Consider the following 25,512-nt stretch of genomic DNA (forward strand, 5'->3'; position numbering starts at 1 on the left):
CGTGTGCCTCTGCCCTGGGAGTGTTCGGAGCAGTCTTCAGGCTGCGGGTCTGTGGCTGCCTCGGGCTCCCTCGTCCCGTGAGGTGTGCCCCCCGCCTCCCCCCATGAGCAGTGCTGCTGCTGGGAGTTCCTGGGCATGAGCATGACCCGGGCCGGAGGCTCGCTGCGAAGCAGAGTGGAACCTGAGTAACTGTCGCGGGGGCACGTGGGGACATGTGGGTTGAAACCCCCGTCTTCAGAAGGTGGCCCGAGTCTCCAAGGGCACCCCTCGGTTCACCTTGGATGGGGCCATCGGATGCCACCTGCCCAGGAGGCGGGGGTGGGGGAGGAGGTGCCTAGGTGGACGGGCGCCTGGCTGGTGGGGTGTGTCCTGCTGGGGGAGATAGTGACAGAAAGCAGAGCCTCCACACCCTGGTGGCCTCCTCTGTCAGTACAATGGCCCAACAGCAGGAGTGGAATGAGCCCCTGCCTTGTATTGTCAACTCTGCCCTCATCGTGGGTCCCCTGGTCGGGACAGAGGCTGGGCTGGCCTTGCCTCTGGGAGGACCCCACCTGTCTCTGGCCCCCATGAACAGTCCGGGCTGGCGGGGCCCCTGGGGAACAGTGGGGGTTTCCTACTCATACCTTCAGGGGTACAACTGGACAGGCCCTGGCCAGCCCGGGGTCCCCAGCCCCCAGCTGAGCAGCCCCTCACCCTGATTCCCAGGGTCTCGCCTGCTCTGGCTCCGCCCATCTTCCCACACCGTTCCGCCGTTCCTCCAGCCCCACACACACCTGCCCTTCAGTTCTGAGGAGGCCAGGGGACAGGGCCCAGGGGTGTCCACATTAACACCCTGCCAGGGCTCTGGAGTGCAGGGGGGGGAGGGGACTGGGGACCGGCCCTACTCCCAGAAGGCAGATCCCAAGGCCAGCCTCTGCAGGTCTCCCTCCCTCTGGCCTCCTTCCTCTCCAGAGCTTCACTTCCTCCAGGCTGCAACAGCCCACCCTGCTCAATTACCCAGCAAGGGACACCAGGTGACAGAAGTCTGTCCCGGGTCACACAGCATGTTGGGGACAAAGCTGCCCTGAGACATCCTACACTCCGAGCTCCCTCCCGAGTGACTCCCTGCATAGTCATGGGCCCCCCCCGGCCCTTCTTGTAATGCGATACCTCAGCTTCTCCACCTTTAAAATGGGACTAACACCAGCTGAATGTGATGTGACTATGAATCGAGATCAAAGGAGAAAATGCCGGTAAAGAGTCCGCCCTGCGCTTGGCACACAAATGGCCTCCAGCAGATGAAAGCTGTTGGACTCAATCCCTCCCTGGCGTTCATGGCCCTGCGCATTCTGGTTGTTTGGGTGGTTGGAAGTTGAACCTCCCCTTCCCAGGAAGCCGCTGAAGCTACAGGGCTCCTCCTCACTTCTTCCCTGTCACCTGGTCAGTGGGGTGGCCAGGAGCAGGAGGCTGAGCCTTGTAAGGATGACTAAGAACCGAGGGAGGGGAGAGCCGTGGGAGGCTGGCTGATCAGCCGCGTCAAAACTTCCGTTGCTGTTTGCAAACACGGGCCACTCCCAGAGGAGGAGGCCGGGCCCAGGGGCAGTGGCAGCTGCCATGCTGCCTGGCCAAGGCGATGCTACAGCTTAAGGGCAGTGAGGGTGCCGAGGGGTGGGCAGGGCGGTGGGGCTGGGCTGTGGTTCTCTAGGCACGGGGCTTCCCCTTACCTGGTGGCTCCCCTGTCCTCCACCTCCCAGGGATTTGCTTTCCAGCAGTGACCAAGTCACTTGTTGCGAGACGCCAGCATCAAGCGCCAGGAGAGGTGAGAGCAGAAATAGTATGAGTAGCACTAGTGGACAGGGTCCACCCGGGGGTTCTCAGTGTGTTGCTAGACAGCAGGGTCAGGGGAACCCACCTGGGAAGGCAGCTGGGGCCTTCAGAGCAGGCAGGACCCCACCAGGCCACACCCTGCTGACAAACGCTCCCAGCCTGAGCATCCTGCCGCAGAAGAGCCAGACACGCCCCTCTCCTGACAGCCGTCACTCAGGCATCCCGCATGAGCCTCCCAGGAGAACCAGCCAGAGCAAGAATTCAGATCCCAGAAAAAAGCTGTAACTTAGCATGGAAAGTGATTCTCATCAAAACGCGCGGCCAGCGACGTGTAAATTTGGTTCAGCCCTTCGGAGGGCAATCTGGCGGCATGTTTAGAAAGTGAAAAAAAAATGCTCCAACTCTATTCAGTTTATGAAATCGACAGCCCGTCTTCTCCCCGCCCCCCAGCACATGGATTTGTGTGTTGGGGGGGGGGGTGTCAATAGCGATAATTTTATAAAGTGCAAAAGTTGAAGCTCTTCACTCTTTGCCCTGCCTGCCTGTGGCATGGTCAGCTCAGTCAGAAAGAGTGGCTACTCAGTGGAATATTCTGCAGCCACGTAAAACAGCAACTGTTCAATAGGACCCCAGTCTCAGCCTGGGGTCTGCAGAAAAGAGCAGACCTGAGAAGGAAAAAGCAATGTAGACCGTGCTCATTATGTGACAGAAAGTGAGAATAGGCACAATAGAAAATTCTTCTTTCTTTCTTTCTTTATTTTTTGTACTGGGGATTGAACCCAGGGGTGCTTTACAACACAGCCACAATCCCAGCCTTTGTTTTATTTTTTAGTTTGAACAGGGGCTCTCTAAGTTGCTTAGGCCCTCACTAAATTTCTGAGGCTGACTTTGAACTTGCAATCCTCCTGCCTCAGCCTCCCAAGCTGCTCGAATGACAGGTGTGCGCTACCATACCCAGCCGGAGTAGAACTTTCTGCTTAATCTGCTTTTCACCAATTCAGCTTGTGTTCTTGAAAATGCCATCGGGTGCCAGATGATGAGTGTTTCAAGCTTGCTCTAGAATATGTCACAGCAACCCTGCTAGTCCCATGTCCATGGGAGAAACTAGGCACTGACAAAGTAGCTGAACCAGGTTCAAGCCTGCATCCACTCAGCTGACCCCAAACCCACTAATAACTATTGCTTTCTTTCTTTCTTTCTTTTTTTTTGGGGGGGGTGTGTGTGGACATGGAAATTGTACTCTACCACTAAACTACATCTCCAACCCTTTTATTTTTTATTTTTATTTATTCCTTTTTGCCTCACTAAGGTGCTGATACTTGATTTTCCATCTTCCTCTCCTGAGCCACTGGGATTGCAGGTGTGCACCAACACATCTGGCAACCATAGATTCCTACTGTCTCTTTTAACTGTAGAAATGATGTCTGCCCAAGATCAGTTACCAGAAAGAAAATCTGGTCCAATGACTTTAAGGTAGTGAGATCTGGGGGCTTTTAATTGTGTTGGTTTCTAATACATTTGTGCAGAAAAACCCAACCTAGTCTTTGGTGGATGTGCTGGCACACGCCTGGAGTCCCAGCTACTCGGAAGGCTGAGGCAGGAGGATCCCTTGAGCCCAGGAGTTTGAGATCAGAGTGGGCAATATAGTGAGTCCCTGTCTAAAACAACAACCACCACCAACCAACCAACAAACTAGCCGGGGTAGAAAGCACAGTGAGGAAGCCTTTGCCTAGCTTGGAGTGGGAGTGAGGGGCTTGACTCCATCCCCAGAACTACAGAACAAAGAAAACCCAGATGGGGAGACATGAATGAGAAAATGGGAACGCGTGGAAAAGATGTCTTGGATTAGAACTGGCAGAGGACAGCGTTAGGAACAGGAAGAGAAGCCGTACAGCATCCAGTGCCCAGCCAGACGGCTTGGGACCTGCAGGAAGACTGAGTCGGTGCGGGGGCGAGGAGGGGGCGGGGCAGGCCGGGCGGGGCGGGGCTTATCTGGCTGTGCTGCTCCCGCGGCCATTCTTGCTAAATCTTTTTATTACCTTGTGCTTAAATACATTATCTCCCGCATGTTTGCATTCCTTGCATTTTTTAGACTACAGGAAATGATAAAGGGGGAAAGAAAGCTTCTGTTTGCTTTCCACCTTGGGGTGCCTAGGGAGGGAATCTCTGCCAAATTCCTCCACCTGGTGTGACTAGGTTTTGGGTTCCCCTCAACTGAGAGTAGGGGCAGCTCTGTTAAGGCCAGTCCCTGGGGAAAAGCAGAAAGGTAGCAAGGTGGCTTGACTGGGGGAGGATTGCTTTGGCTCCCTGCAGGAACCTGTGAAAACGGAAGAATAGTTTCCAGTCAATATAGCTTTTAGAAAGGATGGAACTTGGAGCCGGAAGGGGACACGGAAGAGAAAGATGAAAAGTGTAATTTGCTCAAATAGTGGAGTCCCCAGTGCCTGTGGGAGCAGAGTCTGCAGCAGGCAAGGGCTAGAGGAATTTGTGGTCCAGTCAAGGGTCCTCCAAAACCCTTGCCCCCTCATGTCCTCAGGGCTTCCTGGAAGCTAGCAAGTGTGAGGTTAGTACAATCCTCCAAATATGCTGGTGAGGGCAAAGCTGGTAGTCAAACTTAGTGCTTGTGAAGCTGAGTGCACATGGTCTTGACCTCCACTGGGGTCTTCTCCAGCTCTTCCTCTGGTGTTTTCTTTCTTTCTTTCTTTCTTTCTTTCTTTCTTTCTTTCTTTCTTTCTTTCTTTCTTTCTTTCTTTCTTTCTTTCTTTCTTTCTTTCTTTCTTCCTTTCTTTCTTTCTTTCTTCCTTTCTTTCTTTTTTTATTGTAAACAAATGGGATACATGTTGTTTCTCTGTTTGTACATGGAGTAAAGGCATACCATTTGTGTAATCATAAATTTACATAGGGTAATGTTCCTCTGGTGTTTTTGATGGACAGTTCAGGGTATTGGAAGACACAGGTTCTAACTAGCAGTTGATGGAGTCAGGATTACTTGATAGGGACTTTGTGTGTGTGTGTGTGTGTGTGCTGGGGATTGAACCTAGGAGCACTTTATCACTGAGCTACATTTCCATTTTTATTTTTTTTTAATTTGGAGACAAGGAGCTTGGTAAGTTACTGAGGTTAGCCTTAACTTGTGATCCTCCTGCCTCAGCCTCCCAAGTTACAGGAATTACTGACAGCACAACTGCCATCTGGCCCTTCGTATGGGACTCTTAACTACAGAATGTTCTCTCACTTCAAGAAACTGTCAGCTGGACACAGTGGCATAGGGCTATAGTCCAAGTTAATTGAGAGGCTGAAGTAGGAGGATTGCTTAAGTCCAGGAGTTAGAGGCCAGCCTGGGCAACCTAGGGAGACCCATCTCCAAGAAAAAAAATAAATTCTCACTCAGGATCGTGAGAGGATAAGCACTTTTTGTAGCCATAGGGTGTTCCTAACTGACCACACTGAAATAATTGCCTAAGGACCCTCTCCCTTCCTTTTGGTAGAAAGCATCGTGGGAATAAAGTCTGTTTATATCTGTTTCTTGCATCCTGTTTGCCTCTAAACTCTACATGACTAGGGTATATTCAGTGGCATGCATGTGACACTGCCCTGTGCTCTGGTTTTCCCTGTCCATGTCAAGAAAGGGCCCTGCTGGAGGAGGGGATGGTGTGCATAGGAAAAGGCCACTGCACTGCTGGGTGGAGGGTCAAGGATGCTCACTGGTCTCTAGGCTTACAAAAACTTGAAAGACAGGCTGGGATTGGTCAGATAAAGGTGAGTGGAGGCAGGTGCAAGCAGGTGAAGGTGAGAGGCCTTCTGGGTAGGGAGGAAAGCTCTTGCCAAAGCCTGGGGGTGATTGGATCTTAAGTGAAATTGTTAAAACTGGAAAGTCATGTTCATCCTATCTGTGCTGGACTCCAGGTTGCTATGAGGAGCAGATCAAACACAGTCTGGTTTTCCATTCCCCTTCTTGCTTCTCTCTGGGGAAAAGAGCTCTCTGGCCCTTGGCCACTTCTCTGATGGATATGTGGACGTGGAGGGTTTCAGGCCCTTTGAACACAACATGGAGCTGCCGACTGTGCCCGGAGAACAGGGCAGAAGAGGGTATGCGGCGATCCGGCCACTGCCTTTGTCCTCCCCTCCCTGAAACAGCAATGCCTCCAGCAGAAGGTGGGCAGGCAGGAAGGGTCAAGGCCAAAGCCACTGGGCTCCGTCCCAGCCCCAAACTGGGTATTCTTCAATTCTAACAATCATCTAACAATTAGTGTTTACATTTTAAGCCAGAGTTTTGCTAAAATTTCAAAAATGCCTCCATTTGAAAATGGTAATGGCTCCATTTTCTTCTTTCCTTCTGGTGCTTTGATCTTAATAAGTTCTATGTACATGTGAGCTCCCAGGGTTGTCACTCAGCTCTGACGCACACTGAATGAACTTTCTCCGGCTCAGTTTCCTCCCTTGAAAAAACAGGGATCCATTGGTGTCTACCTCATAGATCAGGGTTAAATAGGATCTTGTTTATAAAAAGCTTAGCACCAGGTACAGAGTTTAGCTTTGAATAAATGGTATCGATTATGTGCACAGAATTAAAAAAACGCTGTTGTGAAGCATGGGCGGCATTTAAGTCCAACTGGTGGGACTAGAGTTACAATGAACATCTATTACTTTTGTAATCAGAGAAGAAAAGAACAATAAATGTTATTAATTTAAAAATCTTTGTCTTTTTGTTAGAAGGAACCTACAGTTAATGTCAGTTACCAATCCTCAAGTAAGATGAGGTCTGGTTTTATTCTGAAACTTTAAAGACAGACTCCCCCAACCATCCCAATCAACTAGAGAGGTAGTTGGTCAGAAATCTGAAGAAGTTTCTCCTTCACCCAACCTTGCAGTCCCACTGACTGCCACTGTCGGAGGGCCACTGTGAAAACAAGCCCCCCCGCCCACACACAGGGAAGGCTCTCCCAGTTCCTAGCTGGAAATCCAACTCTGCAAGGACCGATTCCAGGACAGTGACAATTACCCTCTAGTAGGACTTCACTCAGGAATCTTGGAAAATAAAACATGCACTAGCCTTGTTCCAGCTGGGGGATTGCAACTGTCCTGGCTCGGCATCCAGGACGCCCTGAGGCCCAGGCCCTTGGCTCTGTCTCTGGTCCAGATTCTTGACTGCCAGCCCAGTGCCTGGGCAGCAGCAGGAGACAGACCCAACGGAGCTTCATGGCCACCTCCAGGGCTGGCCTGCTCCTCCTGGGCCATCCCCCTACCCACCCTCCTCGGGTTATCTGCCAAAGCATCGGCCTGCACTGGGCTGGCTTCTGAGCTAAGTCTTTCTCCTCCTTCCGCACCCTGGAGGGGCATACTGCTGCTGACTCTGGAATAAAATGCAGCCTCTGTTCCCGAGACAAAGAACAGAGTGGCTCCTCTGGGTCAGCTGTCTCCCTTAGCTGGCAGGCTCCCTGCTCTCCCCCATGCCTCTTCTGAGGCTCCCAGGTGTTTTCACTGGATCTTAAAGGTATGGTTTACAGGGGGAAAACCCCAAGCGGTTTCCCTGTTCCTGAAAGATGTTCCTTGCTGGGATGGGGCAAGCCGGAACTGGGGCTGGGAAGGAAGCCTGCCTTGGCTGGGTGCTAGAGCTGGTGAGAGCTTGTACTAGTGTTGCACAGCAGTGTGAGTGTGTGTGTGTGTCCATGTGCAGTTTCCTGAGCAAGTGCGGGTGCGTGCTAGAATGGGAAGAAAACCTCTAGAGTGTGTGAGAAACAAAGCGGACTCGAGTACTAGCTACAGTGGGGGAAAGTTTTGTACTGATTTTGGAGCCGTGTGTACTAGTGTGAGTGTAACATTGTTACAAATGCACCACGGAAGGTGGGAATGCCCCGGGAAGCAGAGGTGTTGCAGAGGTGTTGCGGTGCACTGGGCGTGAGGGCACGTGGGCAGGCATGAGTTGGTAATAGAGGGCACCAGCACGTGTGCCGGTATGTGTGCACCAGCGGGTGCGTGCGTGTGTGTGTGTGTGTGTGTGTGTGCGTGCGTGCGTGCGTGTGTGTGTGTGTGTGTGTGTGAGCCCCAGCCTTCGAGTGAGTGCGCGCGCACCACCGGCACCCCACCACCAGTCAGAGCAGGTTGCCATGGGAACGCGCCGCTGCTCGAGTTAATCATTTCCTGTGGAAAGTGTGCGGGAGGGGCGGGCACGGGGCGGGCCGAGCCGAGGAGGCGGTGGCGTGGAGCTGCCTCCCGCCGGCTGGCCGTGCCGGGCCGAGCCCCGGGCGCTGCGGCGACACCGGGATCCTGCCTTCGCCAGGCCGGTGAGTCGGGGCTCCTGCGGGCTGAGCAATCCGGCTCCACCCAACCCACCAATAGGGGCGTAGCAGCGGCTGATTCTGCCCGCTGGACCCTTCGGCCAGGACCTGGTGGGGCGCGGGGAGGGCCGGGCTCTGAGACCTAGCTGTACATGGGGTTCCCCAGCAGAGCACCTTGCTCCGGGGGAATGGGGGTGGCATGTCCCCCGGGATCGGAGCAGCTTGGGGACCCTGTTCAGATTGCAACTGCGAGAAAGAGCGCATACCTGCCTGGGAGCCGCTTGTCAATTAGCACCGCCCCCTCCCCTGCAGGGGTCCCCCGCACCCCCTGGACACCCTGGAAAGCTGCCGTTTAGGTCCCTCCCACCACGTCCTCTGGACATTTCGCTTTCTCCCTGACAGGCCGAGGGTGGGGTGCGCCAGCCCCGAGGTTAGGAAGCAGGGCCTGGGCAGTGTCCTCCCAACAGTAGGAATCGGGCGGTTGACAGCTGCAGCCCGGGAATCACAGCAGGGAGGGAGAGCCCAGAAGCCGCCCCCTGCAACCCCATGCGAGTTAGAGCCGGAACCCAACTCGCTGGCAGGGAAGGGGCCTGGTCCCGGGAGATTTTAAAGAGGAAGCTGTATGTAAATTCTCGAGTACCATTTGTCACCCCGACCCCACGAAACATATGTCTCAAGGCTGAGGGTTGTGACCACAAGCCTGCCTTTCGCCTTCCCTGGCTTTTTCTCAGCCCTAGGCTAGGTGAGTCCTGGTCCTCGCTGGGGCTATTCCTTCTGCCCTTGACAAAGTAGCCATCTCCTTGGCCAGGCAGAGTCATTTGCTAGGAATGCAGCCTCAGAATGGGGCTCTGGATTCGCAGTGATTGGACTACAGGGACACGGGGTGGTGAGTTCTGCTGCCTGTAATGGCACCAGGGGAGCAGAGGCTTTGAAATCTGGATTGCCCTGGAAAACCCAGGATGTTTGATGTTGTGCAGGGGAAGTCCCAGCTCCTGTCCAACCCTCCCACCCCCCACTCTCCCAGGGGAACAAGCTCTTCCCAGCAGCAGTCTGGTGTGTGTGTGGGGGGGAAGGCTGTTAAGTCTGTCCCTCAAACTTTGTCCCTGGTCTAGGGCAGTGGGGAGGGCTGCAGTTCGTGTCCTGGCCCAAACCAAGAGGCAGATGCCCTCTCTACCAACCAGGCTCTTTGCATTTACCCACCTCTGGAGCAAAGTCACTGAAAAATGAACGTTTTGAGCTCTTTGTAGATGCTAGCATTGTTCTGAATACTGCATACATGTGCATTGTCTAATCTTTGGATCAACCTTAGAAGGTGGAGTTGCTCCCATTTTGCAGATGGTGATAATGAGGCACAGAGAAGCAAAGTAATTCTCCAAAAGTCACAAGTCTACAAAGTGACAGAGCCAAGTTCTGAACCAGTCCCACTTCCCTAACCCATGAATCTTAGGTCTATAGAGGCCCCCAGGACGCAGGTTGGGTATCAGAGGCTTATGCACTGAGGAGAGAGAGTGTAGAGCCTCTTTCTTGGCCTAGAACCTGAGCTTGCTTGGGATTCCTTGATACATTTGACCTTCACATCCCTCCAGCTGCTAAATTGGGCTGCTTTTTCCTTTTGGGGATCAGCACACACCCTTCCTCTTTCTTCCCGACATCTTCCTGGCAGCCACTCCAACTTCCCTTCCAGATAGCACAGAAAAATGGTCTCCTCCCACTCTGTGCCCTGGACCTGGCTGATCTCCCTCAAAGCCTCCTCTCTCAATCGTGGAGTCAGCCCTCAGTGCCAGGCACCATCTTACCTTGCCAGGGGCAGGCACACAGGTGGACCTGTCTCTCCTTCCTTGCCCCTGGTGGTGGGGTTGAGTTTTGCCCAGCTCTGTCTCACATGGCCCAGAGAAGGGGTCAGGTGTCTGCGGCCTTTGGCTCTGCCACTCCCTGCTGGTCCATTTCAACTCCTGGGTGGTGCTGGACCATGTATTTGGAGTAGGCTCTGCTCCGTCCTTTGGCCACATTCCTGTCCCCTTCCAGTGAGAAGCACCCAGGAGCAGCCTCCTCTAAGCTGCCTTCCTCAGTCAAGGAAGGAGACCACGATGCTCTCCTTGCAGGTTTCAGCTCCGCAACCTCAGAGACCAAAACTTCAGGCCTCCCGCCCCTGGACTTTTCCCCCCATCCCTCAGTACTTCATTTGTTCCTGCACCTCTGTCTACCCAGCAGTGCCGACTCCCCTGTTCTAAATTCCACACCCTCCCAGTTCATCCTCTCCCTCCCATCCTCCCCAGACTTCCCCAAGGAGAGTGAAGGAGCTGCTTCCTCAGGCCCCCAACCCTCTCCCGGACCTTCCTGATTTCTCTCTGCCCTGCTTTGTTGATCTCTCTTAAAGGACCCCCCGGGCTTTCTGCCCATCTTTCTTCCACCTCGACATCGCCACCTGACTGTCCTTTCCTTCTCACTGGCTCTCTACTGAAGACTCTGGACGTGCCTGGCATCCCTGGCACCTCTCTGATTTTCCTTCTTCACCAGCTTCCCTTCCCGCCCCTGGACGGAGCCCTGTCCTCACCTAGTTACCTCTTCTCTTGCTCAACCCTTGGTGACTGTACCCTTACCTTTGGCAGCCGTGGCCTTTTGCTCTGGGTTTTCCTGCCTGCTCTGACCTCTCTTCCAAGCTTCAGTCAGAGTGTTGGGGTGTTCGTTTCAGGGTGTTCATCCAGGAAGTCACGGTGAGCTCCTGGTGTGGGCGCAGCTCAGGCCCCATGCTGTGGGGCCACAAAGGTGGATGTGTCCTGAGCCCTGCCCTCATGGGGGGTGAAAGTGGGTCAGGCAGTGGACCCTGTTCAAGCAGACGTCTTTGCTACCTGGCAGGAAATGGTGACCACAGTGAAGGATGGGGAAAGTGGCCCACAGCACTGGTAGCTCCATAGGCAGTCCCTTGGGTGTCCCTAATTTAGTATTAAAACCAAAACCAAACCCCATATCATCTCTCCAAGCGGACTTTGTTTCTGCAAGTGGCTTCACTGAATCTGGGACTGTAGCTCAGTCAGTTTATATGTCCTCAAGGCTGCTCTGCACATAGTAGGTGCTCAATAAAGCAGTGACTGCACTAGATGTGGTGGTGCACACCTACAATTCCAGTGACTTGGGAAGCTGAGGCAGGATGATTGCAAGTTCAAGACCAGCCTCGTAATTTATTAAGACCCTGTCTCAAAAAATAAAAAGAGCTGGGGAAATAGATCAGTGGTGGAGTGCCCCTGGTCAGTTCCCAGTTCTGCGGGGATGGGGGATGAAAGTAGTGAATGTTTGAACTCTATTCTGTTTGTTCAGTTCTGTCCTGGCCAGAGCTCCCCACCCCACCTCTGTTTCCCACACCACCTCGTGCCTGGCACTACTTCCAGCCTCCTGTATCTTCTCACACCATGAGTATTTATTGAAGTGTTTATCTCCCTTCTGTCGAAAAGCTTTGAGGTCATGTCTCCCCTGATCAAAGAGTACTCCTGATAGGAAGTCCATGGGAAGCTGCCTGTGACCCTTCACACATAGTAGGCACTCAGTAAATAATTATTAAATGGAGGGGCTGGGGCTGGGGCTCAGTAGAACACTTGCCAGGCACATGGGAGGCACTGGGTTTGATCATCAGCACCACATAAAAATAAATAAATAAAGATATTTTGTCCATTTACAACTATAAAACATTAAAGAAATTTATTAGATGGAGAATGAATGGATGTTGGTATCTCAACACCTGGCAGGGTGCTGCCATGCCCTTGGTTCAGAGGAAGGCTACTGGGGTGTCGGGCTAAGTGGACGGTGAATTGCCGTATATAAATTGCTGGCCAGTCCCTGCTCTTCTGAGCCCCTCCTCAGTGAAATGCTAACGTTCAGAGCATTAGGCGCCAGGCACAGGTGTGAGGCAGAGGAGCCTGAAGGCTAAAGGTTAAGCCTGTGGCTGATCATGATTAGAAAATGAGAAGTCTCCAAGAAAAAGGGCGAGACTTACCAGGGCTGCCAGCTCCCTGCACTCCCTCCACCCCGAGCGTGTCGGGCCATGCCTTTCTGCAGCCAGGCTCCGGGAAGAGGGGCTCAGTTGTGGGGTCTCCTCAGAGGGCCAGAGACACACCTGAGCACTCCTTGCCCACTTCTGGGCCTCCCTATTCGGGAACAAGCACCCCCCAAAGGGAGAGAGACTCCATTCCTTCCTGCGAGCCCAGGGTCCTTGGGGGATGTTGCCACCCAGGCTGCAGCTCTGGGTGACAGGTGACCCAGCACAGCCCGGGGCAGACGGCAGGGGTGCTCCCGGCCCTCCTCAAGCTCTCTTCCCGTGTTCTCTCTGCAGGCTGCCCGGCGCCCAGAGGAGGCTGCTGAGCCCCGGGCCATGGTCCCCTCTCGCAGGACGTGGAACCTGGGAGCCACGCCCTCACTGCGGGGCCTGTGGAGAGTGGGCCGGGCCCGGGAGCCCGAGCCGGGGATGGCTCGCCCCGCCCCAGCCGCAGCCAGCCCCGCCGCCCGCCCTTTCCCACACACCGGCCCGGGGAGGTTGAGAACTGGTGAGTCCGCATTTTTAAAATGCCTCTTTATTTCCCTTCCTTCCTCCAGATACCAGAGATGAGACTGAGGTTTCTCGCCGGTTCCTAACCTCAGTCGGAGCTGTCAGGTAATTACAGGGTACCCGGCGAGCCGGGCGTGGAGCGCGCTCTCGGCTCCTTCCTGCGCCCCTGCCTGGAAGCAGGCGGCTCGGAAGCGGGCTGACCCTGACCGGTCCGAGCAGGGGATCAACCCCATTCCTGCTCACCAAGCCAGGTCGGGGCTCTGTGATCTGCTGGTGGCTTGCCGGGGGGCTCGCTCAAGTCTCTGCCAGAGGCTGGTAAACAAGGTAGGTGAAGCGGCTGCTTTGCCGGCGCTGACACTTGATCCCGCCCGGGCTCGCCCGTCCAGGGCAGGAGGAGTGGATCGAGGCGGCTCCCGAGTGTGGCTGGCGGGGTTTGGGTGCTGTGCGCTCAACTTAAGGTCCACAGTGGCCTCTGTAGAGACCCTGTCAGCAGGTGCATGGTGACGGGGTCCTGGGCTCTGGGCCCCTGTGGCCCCCAGGGGAGCTGTCAGAGCCAGCTTGTCTTTCTGGGTCATGTCCCCTGGTGCAGGAACATCAGGAGTGAGCAGCTACTCTGATTCCAGGTAGGGGCTGAATTGTCAGGGCAGGGGAGCTGCCCATGACCCTTCTCCCAGCTACTGTGTGGGCAGATGGCCCAGGGAGTGTGGGAGCCAAGGTTGTACAGGTGAGGTGCTTTCAGGGAGGGATTTGCTGTCTATCACTCCTGACTCACAGGGAAAGGGGCTTAGTTTGCCAGTTTGTCCCTCTGAGCCATTAGGTCCAAACCTCTCAGTATTCAGAAGGGGAAACTGAGGCCCAGAGAGGGCAGACTCCTGCCCGCCCCCCACCATCATGTTTGTGCCGTCAGGGACAGCCAGAGTGATTCCTTCCAAGGTCTCCCCAAGTCTGTGGGTGCCTGGGGCTGGCTGCTCCCCAGCACCCAAGCCAGGCTGGGATGACCCGGGGGGGGGGGGGGCTCACGGAAAAGCTGGGGCTTGTATATCAGGTAGATCTGGTTGTCTGGAAAGGGTAGGGGATGCTGTCCACCCCGTGAGGTTGTCCTCTGGATTATAAACGTAATAGGAACAAGTATGACTTTTCTGGTTAAAAAAAGAAAGCAAAACATTTTCCCTTGGGAAACTTAAGGAAAAAAAAAAAAAAACCAGAAAAATATAAAAGAAGAAAATAAGTTGCTGGGCATGGTGGTGCCTGCTTGTAACCTCAGCTATTCAAGAGGCCAAGTCAAGAGGGTCAAAAGTTCAAAGCCAGCCTGGGCAACTTAGCGAGACCCTGTCTCAAGATAAAAGGGGGATGTAGCTCAGGAGTAAATCACCTCTGGGTTCTACCCCCAGTACTACCAAAGGAAAAAAAAGTCAGTTGGCATTATATATAGCTTCAGTGGTATGTGCACACTTGCGAGGTGTTTGAAACAAGCATTACAACGGCCAGACTTTTACCACTTAAAAATTTAAGACAAAGGTCAAACAAAATCCTAGGTGTGAAATGCAGGCACAGTGACTGCCACTGGGCAGGGTCTCAGCCAACTGGCTGCCCCTTGGCCCTCTGAGCCCCAATCCCCACCATGCTCTCTGGCCCTGCAAGGGCTGACAGTGGTGGGCTGGTTAACATATGGGACTTCAGTCCTGGCTCCACATGACTCTGGGCATGTTCTTAACCCTCTGGCTCCCCACCCCCTTGGGTGATTGTGAGGAGCTGCCGGCAATTGCCACCCCAGCGGGCTGTATTTGGGGCACTTTCTGTGTGCTGAGCGCTTGGGGGTACTTCTTGTGGCTCATCCCATTTGATCCTCATCAAGGGCAATGAGGTTGGTATGTTATCCCCATTTAATGGCAGGCAAACTGAGGATCAAGAAGGCTTTCAAGGCTTGAAAAGCACGTAGCCCCGTAGCTGGTGCTCAGGGTGTGATTTTGTCCTTGGGCCGTGGCTCAGCGCTTTGCCCAGTGAGGCATGGCCCCTTTCCCATGCCGCTCTGCCCCACAGCAGCCCCAGGCAGTGAGGCTGTGTGTCAGAGGCCCACGGGAACCAGCTTTACTTTAACTCCTCCCGAGTATGCTTTTGGAGACTCCTGGAAGCAGGCCACCCAGGATGGGTTTGGTCTCAATGAAGGCAGGGGAGAAATTGCCACCTAGAGGCAGCCTGGGTAATAAAGCCGAGGCCCGAGGTGCACCTCACAGGACGGCAAGCTCTGGCCTCCTTCTGCCGCTGTCTATAGAGGTGCTGGTGAGCAATGTGTCCCATGAGCCACTGTGGGCAGAGGGGGGCCCTGCTGGGACATTGGGTGCCCTCCAGCAGAGAATCTTGGTGGCTTTTGTTAAGAAAGTTGCTCAGCCCCTGCCGGTGCCAAGCCTTTGCTCTGCACAGGGCAGGCACGTGAGGGCACATGAGTCCCTTCGGGCCACACCTGAGCCAGCTGGGGAGAGTGCACAATCCCAGCCCAGCTGAGGCCCTGGCCAGGGATCCGTGGCCAGCGGCCTGAGCGTCTCACCTGTCTCTCTGTCCTGGGACAGGGCGTGGAAGAGATATCCTGGTTGGCAGCGACGAGGACTCCAGCGCCCGAGTAGCCGCTCGCCCAGCCCTAGCCCGGTGCCGAGCCCTCAGCGTGGACTGGGCGGGCCCCGGGAGTCCCCACAGGCTCTACCTGACCGTGCAAGTAAGCCCTGGGGCCCTCACAAGGCGGGGGGTTGAGCAGGCTGGCTGTGTGTCAGCCTCTGAGCGCCCACGAGGTCTCCCCGACAGGCTGCTGGGAGGGCAGGGAACTGTCTGGTGCCTCTGCCACGCTCCTCGCAGCCCCCTGCAGCCCCCACAGCTGAGCACCTGCCTGGTGGAGCAGTTTGCTTTCTAAGTGATCTCAGGGGGGATCACACGGGAGGCAGGTGACAGAAGCTTCTCAGCCACCCCTGGCTGAGGTGTTGAAGTGGGCAGTGTGGGGCCTTTGTGGGAGGAGGCCTTGGGAAAACAGGCCCGTTTGGGGTGACACATGAGCCCCCAGGGGGGCAGTGCTTGTGTGTCCTTCCTTCCAAGTGAGAATCCCAACCCAGACCAGGGCTTTGGCAAAACTTGACTTCTGTTCCCTTGCTGTTATCACTGACTTTAAAAGGCAATTTTACACGTGTGTGTGTGTGTGTGTGGTTGTAGAGATGATGCATAAAGAGTACAGTAATAGCTATTTATTGAGCACTGTTCCTACAGAGGCATTGTATGTTCTATCAGCTCTCGTCATCCCCTAGCTATCTTCGAGACCATTACTGTTTTATAGATAAGGATAGGGAGGTACAGAGAGGGTATGTAACTTGCTGCTGGTCACACAGCAGGCTGGGATCTCAACCACGGAACCCAGCTGACTTTATAGCACAGAGCATGCAGAATTCACACTGTGCGTCGATACAGTACCCAGAAGCTGAAGGCCTCTTGTGGTCGTCTGTGAAAAATCCACTGAAAAGTGGTGTTTAGCCATTTATCTTTCACATATAACCACTTAGTTACTGTTTGTGACTTTTAACATTTTTACATATTCTTTTTTATTTTAATTTTTAAATTTGAGACAGGGTCTTGCTAGGCTGACCTCAGAACTTAACAATGCTTCTGCCTCCATCTCCCAAGCTGCTGGGATCACAGGCGTGCACCAGCACACAGGGCTTACGTATTATTCTACGACCAGTTCTTTCCCTGGTGGTGATCTCTTTACACATGCTAGGATGTAGAGAACTACTGCGCTCTTTTAAAATACTGCATGCTATTCTGCTTGAGGTTTTATCATAAATGATTACTGGGCTGGGGATGCAGCTATGATAGAGTGCTCGCCTAGCATGCTTGAGGCCCTGGGCTTGATCTTCAGTACCACAAAAAAAAAAAAAAAAAAAGCAGATTCTCTGCTGTTGTTTCTGACTGCAGACTGCAGGGCTCCTTGGACATTTGTGCGGCTATCGCTTTGAGTATTTTCAGGGCGGCCTGGGTGCTGCCATCTTTAACCACTGAAGTGCCGACCCCGAGCCAGCACGTGCTAGGTGCAGGGATACAGGGAGGCCCCAGGCCCCAGGCCAGGATAGATGCAAGCCGGGCAAGGGCCTTAAATGCAGGGGCGGGGGATGAATACCAGGCTCTCCCTCAGGAAGGCTGTGCCTGGGAGGGCTGTGTCCCCGCACGCCGCACATACAGATTCCACCCTTTGCAGAAGCCCACTGTGTGGAGCCTTGCTGGAGTGGGCACAAGTGGCGGTCAGGCTGGGGTGTGGAAACACAAGTGCCCTCGTAGTGCACCCTCCAGACCTAGGTCCTGTGGCCAGGCGTGGGGCGCATGGCCCGAACCCACGCTGGGTAGGGCCGGGGTTGGTGTTCCTTCAGCTACAGTCCCCTATGTCATGGTGCTTCTCCGCCCTTCTCGTGTGGTTCATCTGAAAACGGAACCACACGGTCCTTCTTTTATCTGTGGAGTCCGCCCAGAGGGCAGGCCCAGGAGAGAGCCTTGAAGAGACCAGAGAGCCTCTCTCTGCTCTGCCTCAGGCCACTGGTGGTTAAAGCCGGAGGCTGTGGTCAGGAACACGCAGCCTCAAGTTGGGCGGTGGCTCTATTCTGAGCCTTGATTATGGGTGTTGGGCTGAGGGCTCAGCTGAGTCCTGGGGTCAGCAGATCCGTGGATCTCAGAAGCTGCCGCCAGCAACCAGCTTCCACCTTCTCATGCTTCTGCCCTCCGCCCGGCGCCCCAGCCCTGTTCAATTTATACATGCCACGGGGTCACGGACGTGGGACGTGAGTGGGTCCCAAGCTCAGTGAAGTGACCCATAGCTTAGTGACCTCCAGCCTCTGCACCAGCGGCTCCGACCCGAGCACTGCCCGCCCGGCTGCAGAGATTCCTGCCCCTCCCCCGCCCGCCGTCTGCCCTTCCTGCGTGGCCAGCAGGCCAGAAACAGTGTGACCTTTGCTCTGGTCGGCAAATGGAAACTTCCAGCTGCCGCCATTGCCTCCACTGCCGACAGGTTTGCTTGCGATGGTGTGGCAGTTGGTCCAAGGGTGGGGACAGGGCCCGGTGGAGGGGCGGGCGGCAAACCAGGGGGCCTGTCGAGACCGCGTCTCCCCTCTTTGCAATTCTTTCCATTGGATTTTTGGTGAGCAAAACGTAAAGAACGTGAGGATCCCAGGAGGCACCTCCTGATCACAGCTACCTGGTGCTGCGCTTTCACTGTGCGCCGGGCACTTGGCGAGCACTTGGCGAGCACTTGGCTCAGCATGCGGCTCCAGGAAGCCGCTGTGTTACCACTTCCAGCTCAAGAAGGAGGGAAACACAGCTTCCGGAAGGTCAGGAACTTGCCCATGGCCTCGCGGCAGCGTGCAGATGGCAGGCTGCCCACCTGGACTCGCGCACTGCACGCTGCTTTAAAAAACGTGACACTGGTGTCTTTGCTTCAGAGAGAGAGAGGGTGCAAGGACGCAGGAAGACTTGCCAGTGACCTCTGTCCCCAGGTACCTCCACGGACGTTAAAAAAACAAACCAAACTCAGTAGGCGTTTATAGGGTGAACGGTTCAGATGCCAGAAGAGTTTGGAGTGAAGTGGAAGGCAGCCACCTCCTCTCCTCCCTTCCTGTTGTGACGTTTCTTTTTGTTCCCCCAAAAGTTTACACACCGTTTGTTTCGGCCTGGCCTCTACACCGGGCCTCTACCCCGACCAGGCACAGCGAGCCGACGTCTGGATATTTCTCCAGGCTTTTTTCTCTACCTGTTTTGTGTCTCTGATCACAGGTCACACAGGGTTCTGCCGCTTGTCTGGCATCTTTCTGGGTGAGAAGCGGGCATTTGATTCTCCACCTGTCCACTGGTGGGCTCTGTCCCAGCTTCCTGGCCTCAGGCTCTCCTGGACCACGTGATAGCCACGTGGGGCTGGGGAGTGAGGAGGCCTTTCCCCTGCTCTGATGGCCCCTGTGCGACTTCCTCTGCTTGGGGGTGCTGTCTGCAGGTGGCGGCAGCCGCTGACATGGCGGGGTGCGTTGCCCTGGGTTGACATGTGTGGTGGGGCTGGACAGTTGCCTGTGGACGTGACTTTGTGGGCTGGACGTGAGCAGGCTACTGGGCGGCTGAAGGACGCCCCTGGAGCCTGCCCGTGGGAGCCGGGCTTCACCCGAGCGCTTCAGGTGCCCAGAACCTTCTTTGCTGGCACCGAGGCCTGGCTGCTGCAGAGCCAGAGAACGGACTGCCACTGTCTTGCTTGGCATCTGGGCACGTTCTCTTGCAGACTCCAGTGCTCCTGGTCCCCCCTGCACGGCGAGGGCTCAGACCCATGGGGCCCCGGGCCGACCAGCTCCAGGAGCGCTCTCTCTCCTAGCTCAGGGCCCCTCCACAGCGCGGTCCCCTTCACGTGAGGATTCTGGTTGTGTCTTGGCAGCGGGCCCTGCAGAACAAGGGGTGCGAGAGCCAGAGTCAGGGGACGAAAGAAGACAAGCTCCTGAAGAGGCCGGCGCCGGCTCCCAGGCGGGACCGGGAGGCCCTGGAAGCTGGTGGCACCATGAATGTAGAGAAAACAGGTAAAGGAGGTTCGCCCATGGAGCAGGAGCACCTGGCCAAGCTAGCTGCAGGGAGGCTGCATGGAGGCCCAGCTGCCCCACCTGCCCTCCCCGGCTGAAGGTGGCCCTTCCACCTGACGTGGAACTCTGAGTCCCAGGGACAGTGTCCTGTTATCCTTTCCGTCACCACCCTCTTCCTAGAGCCACCAGTGATAAGAGGACTTGGCCAGCGGGGGCTGAGTTGAATTTCCCAGCGTCTGTCAGGGAGTGGGGGGCCGCCTCCCAGATGCCACTGCCTGCAGGGAGACCTTCTCCCTTCCCTCGCTCCCTGGGCCCTGGGGTCTCAGGCTCCTAGGACAGAGCTCTGATTCTGCTGCCTCCAGGTGGAGGAAAAGGAGCTGGCGGAGTCCCGCCATGGCTCTTGGAAGCCGGTTCTGGAGCCTCACGCAGGCCCCCTGCCTTGTAGTCTCCGGGCTGGTGCTGGGGTTTCCAGCAGCAAGCCAGAGCCCAGGGACCACTGGGAACGAGCATCTTCCAGGAGCCCCAGGGGAAGGCCGAGAGCGTGGGGAGGAGAGGAGCTGGTCTTCCATTGTTCCTTCTTCATGTCACCAAAGGGTTGTGTGTCTGGACTTGCCAGGTGCTGGAAGGAGCCTCTCCCTTCACTGAGGCTGTGCTGGCGCCAGATTCGCCTTCTGGGCCCAAGCCCTCCTGTGATCTGGGCAGGCGTGGGGCCTGGCCGAGGTGGGCCTGGGAAGGGGCATTTCCACCAGTCAGGTGGGCTTCCCTGGCCAGGCAGCAGAGGCCTGGGGGTGTCAGGATGGGCTCTTGGCCGGGGCCAGTGCTGGGCCTGGAATCCCCCAGCCCTGTGATGACAGCTCCTTCAAACACTGGCCTTCCAAGTGGCGTCCGGCCTGGGAGCACAGGCCTGCTCTGCCTGGGCCCCTTTGATCTTGCCTCCAGGCTCCTTGCCCGAGGTGGCCTTCTGGGTCAGGCCCATTGTCCCCATTTCCCATAGGAAGACCCTGTGGGTCCCTCCCGCCCATCTCTCGAGGGGCAGCACCAGCTCTGGGGCCAGAGTCCAGCGTGTTCCTACCACACCACAGCAGTCCGTGGGGGGCAGAGGGCCACGCTGGTCACATGCTGCCCGTGGCAGCCCCGTGTTTGGGCCTGGAAGCATCCGTCTGCCCTCACTCTCTCTAGAACAGATCACAGAAGCTCGGCCAGCCCTGTGTGACTTGCATGCTGTGTCACATGCAGGCTGCACAGCCGGGGTCACTGTCCAACCAGGGACTGGCCAGCCCCAGCCCTCTGGAAGGAGGGGCGGGTGGCCTGTGAGTGCCCTTCCCGCCCCCTCAGTCGGGAGCTGGGCTCTCGCCCATCTGCCCCTCAGTGCCAGTGCTGAGACAGATGTCCTGCCCAGCTGTGACGCCCTCCCCCGCCCGGGCCACCGGGCCGCTCTGGGGCAGTGAAGGCACTTGCTGTGCTTCAGTCAGGTCTGCCAGTGGGTGGGGACAGGAGGTTTGGTCATAGAGTCTGGGGACTCCTTGACCCCTGGGAGAGCCCAGAAGCCCTGGCACCTGGGGTAGAGTGGGAGAGCTCCCTGGCCAGCGGGTGTCCTCTTCCTCTTCGGTCCTGGACACTTTGCAGGATCCCGTTTGGGCTGCGGGGAGGGCAGATCCCCGCTCCTCCTGGTCTCCTCCTCCACCGCACCTGCCCGCTGAGCCTGTGCTCATCCCCAGCGCTCTGGCGACAAGCTGGGGTGACGTCCAGGCCTGTCCGCAGGGCACGGGACTTGGTCTGTCGGTCTTCATCGTCTGCCTGTCCATCTCTCCCATTCCTGGTGACAGGAGTGATGCTGTGGGAGGAGGAGGCATCAGGCTGAGGCCCTGCCCAGCTGGGTATTCGGCCCTTTCTGGTGCCTGTGTGGCCCCAGGTGTAGGTGGCCTTGGAGCCAGCACGGCTGCTCCACACGCCAGCTGTTCGTGTCCCCGGCCCACCCACTTGCACGTGCCCCTCTTGCTTCCTTTTGGTGCACGATGACTGCGTCCTGCAGGGGCAGGCTGGGGCCCCTCCTCTCTTCTACACTCGGGAGGGAGCTTGAGAGTTAAGAAGCCATTTCCCGAGGACAGTGCTTTCCGGGGTGGACACCTTGGTCCTTCTGGGCAGCAGCTGCTGCAGGCTGGCAGTGGGGAGGCTCTCCTGTGCTCTCGGCCGCTACGTGAGCGCCAGCCGCCAACTTGGCTTGGTCTTGGTCCAGGCCTCGCATCCCAACCAGCTTCCCAACCAGGGAGCCTGCAGGCCCCTGCCGGCCCACAATGCTGTCGCCTCCATTGCCCCCACCCCTGCCTGCACCCGTCCCACCCCACCTGGCCACCCCGGCCCTGGCACGGTGGGCCCCTCCTCTGCCGGGCAGCCCTCCGCTGCTGGCTGATGAGCTGCTACTTTGCTTGTAGGTGGGCGGCTCTTTGGCAGCGGGAGGTGCTCCAGCCTGTCGGGGTCTCCAGGTGCAGCCCCTGTGGTGCACAGGATGGTGGAGGCCATGTCCCAGCTGCAGGAGGAGAAAACCCAGCTTCAGGAGGAGCTGGCGGTCCTACGGGAGAGGCTGGCCCTCCATGACAGTGACCAGCAAGCCACATCCACCCAGCTGCAGAACCAGGTACCTGGGGAGGCAGGGACAGGCAGAGGCTGTTGTGAAGTGTGGAGGCCATTGGCTGGGCACTGGGCCCCACGGGGCCCTTGGAGGTAGGTGGGGTCTTCTGTGCAGACCTGGGAACATGCCAGAGGACAGGGTGTAGAATCGGAGGACTGGCCTCCTGTCCTGGCTTGCTCCTGCCCCATTTCCTGTGGGGCCAGGATCTATCCCTGAGGAAGTGCTGAACCCAGGAGCAGGAAGTGCAGGGGAGCTTCCACCTGGAGGCCATGCGGGTCTACCCCATCTTCCCTGGTGTCCGGGCTGGGCAGACCAGGTGGACAAAGCTCACTGAGTCAGCTGCCCCAGGAGCCTAGCAGGAAATAAGAGCTTGGGTCTTCATGAAAGGTGGAGGCCAGTGGGAGAGGGATCTCCCAAGTCTCCGGAGAGCCGAGGTCCGCCGAGCCGGGAGCATCGTCTCCTTGCTGGCTGGCCAGGAGGACCCGTGACTGACCGCTGCCCTTTTCTTCACTCTCCTCTTCCCCATCTCCCTGTGGGCCCTCTCCGGGGGCCCAGCTCCCCACTTCTGTGTTCGACATCTGTCTTGGTGGTGGTCTGAGCTCTGCCCGCTCGCCCCGGTCCCCAGCCCCACCTGCTGTGTGGTCCCTCATGGGCGCAGTGGCCTGGCTCTGGGCCGGGGCTCACTCTCTCCAGGCTGCCCTCAGGTGGGGCCGCCTTCCTCTGCCCTGTGAGCTAAGAAGTCACCTAGCCTTGTGACCGTCTGCTTGAGGGAATGGCGCTAGAATCTGACTTGGCCTGGGCTTGGGAGCCGCAGGCGCTCAGGCGCATCTTCTTCCAGATGCAGTGTTTCTTCCGGGCTCTTCTTGAGAGCTGTCTGTTCCACCCACCTGGCCCTCGCTGCGTTGGGCGGGCCTCCTGGTGGCCCTGCATACCCTCTTGTGCCCTCACCTCGTAGCTTTTCTGTCTGTCCCTTTGACAGGCAGCTTCTCCGCTCTATATGCCTCACGCCCGCCGTGCCTGCCTGTCCTCGCCTCGTGTTTTTGTGAGCCTTTTATGCCAGACACTCAGCTGGCCATGAGGAATACACAGGGGACGGGCAAGCCTCTGCCAGCGGCGGGGGGTGGGTGGAGAAGATGGACATTGGTTGCATCTGTGTAAAGTGGGAAGAGTGGCAGGAAGAGCATGCATGTGACCTTGAGGACTTGTCTGAGGAGCCGTGACCCTGTGCTGAGGTCAGGAATAGCCTCCCTGAGAGCGTAGAGCTGGAGCTGAGGTCTGACACAGAGCTGAGGGAAGTGCCTTCTGGGCTGAGGAAATAGCCAGTGCAAAGGGACTGTGGCAGCAGGTGGAGGGAGGCTTGTGCTGCCCCGGGAGCTGTGACCGGGTCAGGGCCTACCCTGGAAATCACACATCTGGCCCAAGGCAAGAACTCAGCAGCGCCACCTTCCTCAGTTTAGGTTGACAGGACATTACTTTTTTAAACAAGTTTTTAATTTTTTATTTTAAAGAGCTTTGCGGAGACATAATTCACATACCACTAAATTCATCCTTTTAAGGAGGTCGGTTCTGTGGTTGTAAGTATGTTAAGGTATGATGCACCTGTCACCACTAATTTTAAGTCATTTTCCTCACCCGAAAAAGACCTAGTGATAGTCATTCCCTGCTCCCACTCCCCCGAGCCCTTGGCAGGCATTAATCCACTTTGTTTTTATGGTTTTTCCTTTTCTGATAGCTCATGTAAATAAAATAACATGTGGCCTTTTACAACTCGCAACAAGTTTTTAAAAACTTTTTCCTTTTAATTGAAACAAATTGACTTATTTTTTAAGAGGGCAAATTGGAGGTGAAACATCCTGGCCTTTTTGGTGTCTTGGGCCTCAGCTCTCCGGCCTCATGTGGGAGAACCCCCAGCCCACCCTGCTCCCCCGGTGACTTGGGAATTCAGAACGGTCCCTGGTCTTTGCTCTGGTTTCGTCTGTGAACTTTCTGAGTTCCAGCTCTCTTCTGGAAATTTCTCAGGGAAAAACTCCAGATCTCTGAGCTGCTCTCTGAAGAGTCCAACCCTAGGAGACAGGGCCTAGGAGCCAGGATCAAACCCTGACTGTGGCCCTGCTCATCACCCATTTGACCTTGGGGTAGTGAGTGACCACGCTGAACCTCAGCTTCCTCGTCTGTAAAGCAGCTGCAGCAACAGGACCTGGGTGAGCGGAGTCCCAGTAAGCCGCCTGCTATGTGCAGCCTCCGCTGCCGCCGCCACCATTACGGGGAGTGTTTTGGACTTGGCGTCCTGGGAGCAGGATCCTGGTCCTGGCTGTGTCACTTGCCAGCTGTGCCACCGCAGGAGATCGATCCCCTCCTCTCTGAGCCTTCATTCCCGACCTCTAAACGAGCGAACACACGAGGCTGTGTGGTTACTGGGTGGGTCAACCGCGAGGGTGGATGGAAAACCAGAAGGCCAGCTGCGAAGCGTGAGGCCTCCTGGCGCCACTCCCGTGCTGCGGCCTGACGCCTACTCGACTTCCTGGTGTTCCGAATGCTGCTTCTCTAAGGAGAGGCTGCCACGGGGTACTGCCAGCCGGTTCCTTAGTGCTGGGCACTTGCCACCTGATTTGCTCAGTTCCCCACCTTGTTGGGCTCGCCTCTGCCGGTGGCTGCCCTCTCTCGGTGCTGTTCTAAAGGCCACGCTGCCTAGTGGTTAGGGGCGGGGACTCTGCCAGGGGCACCAGATCCAAGCTCGGGTCCAAGGTCCCTCACAGCCCGGTGACCGCAGGTGGCTTGCCCGGCCGAGGCTCGCCCCCCGGAAACCTCAGCTTTTCTTCCTGGGCAGTGGGGATGATGGCCCCCACAGAATCGGGGGGCTCAGGGTGATGATCTCGCAAAGCCTCCAACCCCACTGGAAGACGACGGGACACAGGTGCCACTGTCACTGTTGGGACCTGAGCTCGTCGGGCCTCTTGTCACTGTCACGTGTGGCCTTTCTGTTCACTGGGGGCACTCAGGGCAGGGTCTGTGGTCCCCAGGCACCCGCGTGGCCCCGGCCACAAAGGCCCCTGGTCCTGGTCTGGCGACCGAGTGGGGCTGTGCTTGTCCTGGGGACGCTGCTGCGTGTTGGCTGCCACGGCTCCAGGCCATGTCCCGGTGGCCTCCAGCACACCTGTCCTCTGTGGAAGTCCCTGGAGCCACGGTGCATGGTGCACAGTCCCCGGGGTCCACCAGGGTCCACGCTGCCCAGCCGCACCCAATCTCTCTGCTCCCCCGGCACCTCCAGGCGGAACCTCTGGGGCGTCCTCGGGGCTCACAGACCGGGAGACCCGCTCACTCTCCACGCGCATCCTGCTTGTCTGGCCTGTTTTTTTAAAAACTCATTTTAACCGTTTTTCGAAAATCGCAGAAGAAATTCACCCCCGTGAGCATTTTTAAGTGCAGAGCTCTTGGTCTGAAGAGCATCCACACTGATGGTGGCCGTCGCCGTGGGTCGCTCTCCCTGCCTGAGCCTCACTGGGTGCCTCCTGAGTGGGCTCAGAACAGTGACTGGCTCACCTCGCTTTGCCGAAGGCCTCAGGGCTCCTCCTGTTGCAGCCGGAGCCAGAACGTTCTTTTCACAGGCTGAAGACTCTCCCTGTGTTCAGCTGTCTGCCCTTGAACTCACCAGTGGGTTGCCCTCCCCTTCTGGCGATTGTGAAGAACGCT

General features: G+C 56.6%; 1 protein-coding gene across 5 annotated transcripts in view; it reads left to right on the forward strand.

Annotated features, from left to right (window-relative positions):
* Window positions 1-25,512, forward strand: part of KIFC3 (kinesin family member C3) — a 64,316-nt gene that overhangs the window by 21,364 nt on the left and 17,440 nt on the right. Inside the window, exons 1-5 of one of the 5 annotated variants that reach the window (XM_079117870.1) lie at window positions 7,978-8,090; window positions 12,409-12,619; window positions 15,189-15,331; window positions 19,055-19,193; window positions 21,626-21,828. In XM_079117870.1, the coding sequence (XP_078973996.1) occupies window positions 12,448-12,619; window positions 15,189-15,331; window positions 19,055-19,193; window positions 21,626-21,828 (657 nt within the window). In that variant the 5' untranslated portion in view covers window positions 7,978-8,090; window positions 12,409-12,447. Of the gene's footprint in view, window positions 1-7,977; window positions 8,091-12,408; window positions 12,620-12,668; window positions 12,727-12,760; window positions 12,946-15,188; window positions 15,332-19,054; window positions 19,194-21,625; window positions 21,829-25,512 lie in introns of those variants that run through there. The other 4 variants (XM_079117869.1, XM_079117873.1, XM_079117872.1 and 1 more) reach the window with 4 other exon arrangements.

This window comes from Sciurus vulgaris (assembly GCF_902686455.1).
Source record: "Sciurus vulgaris genome assembly, chromosome: 17".
Taxonomy (NCBI): Eukaryota; Metazoa; Chordata; class Mammalia; order Rodentia; family Sciuridae; genus Sciurus; species Sciurus vulgaris.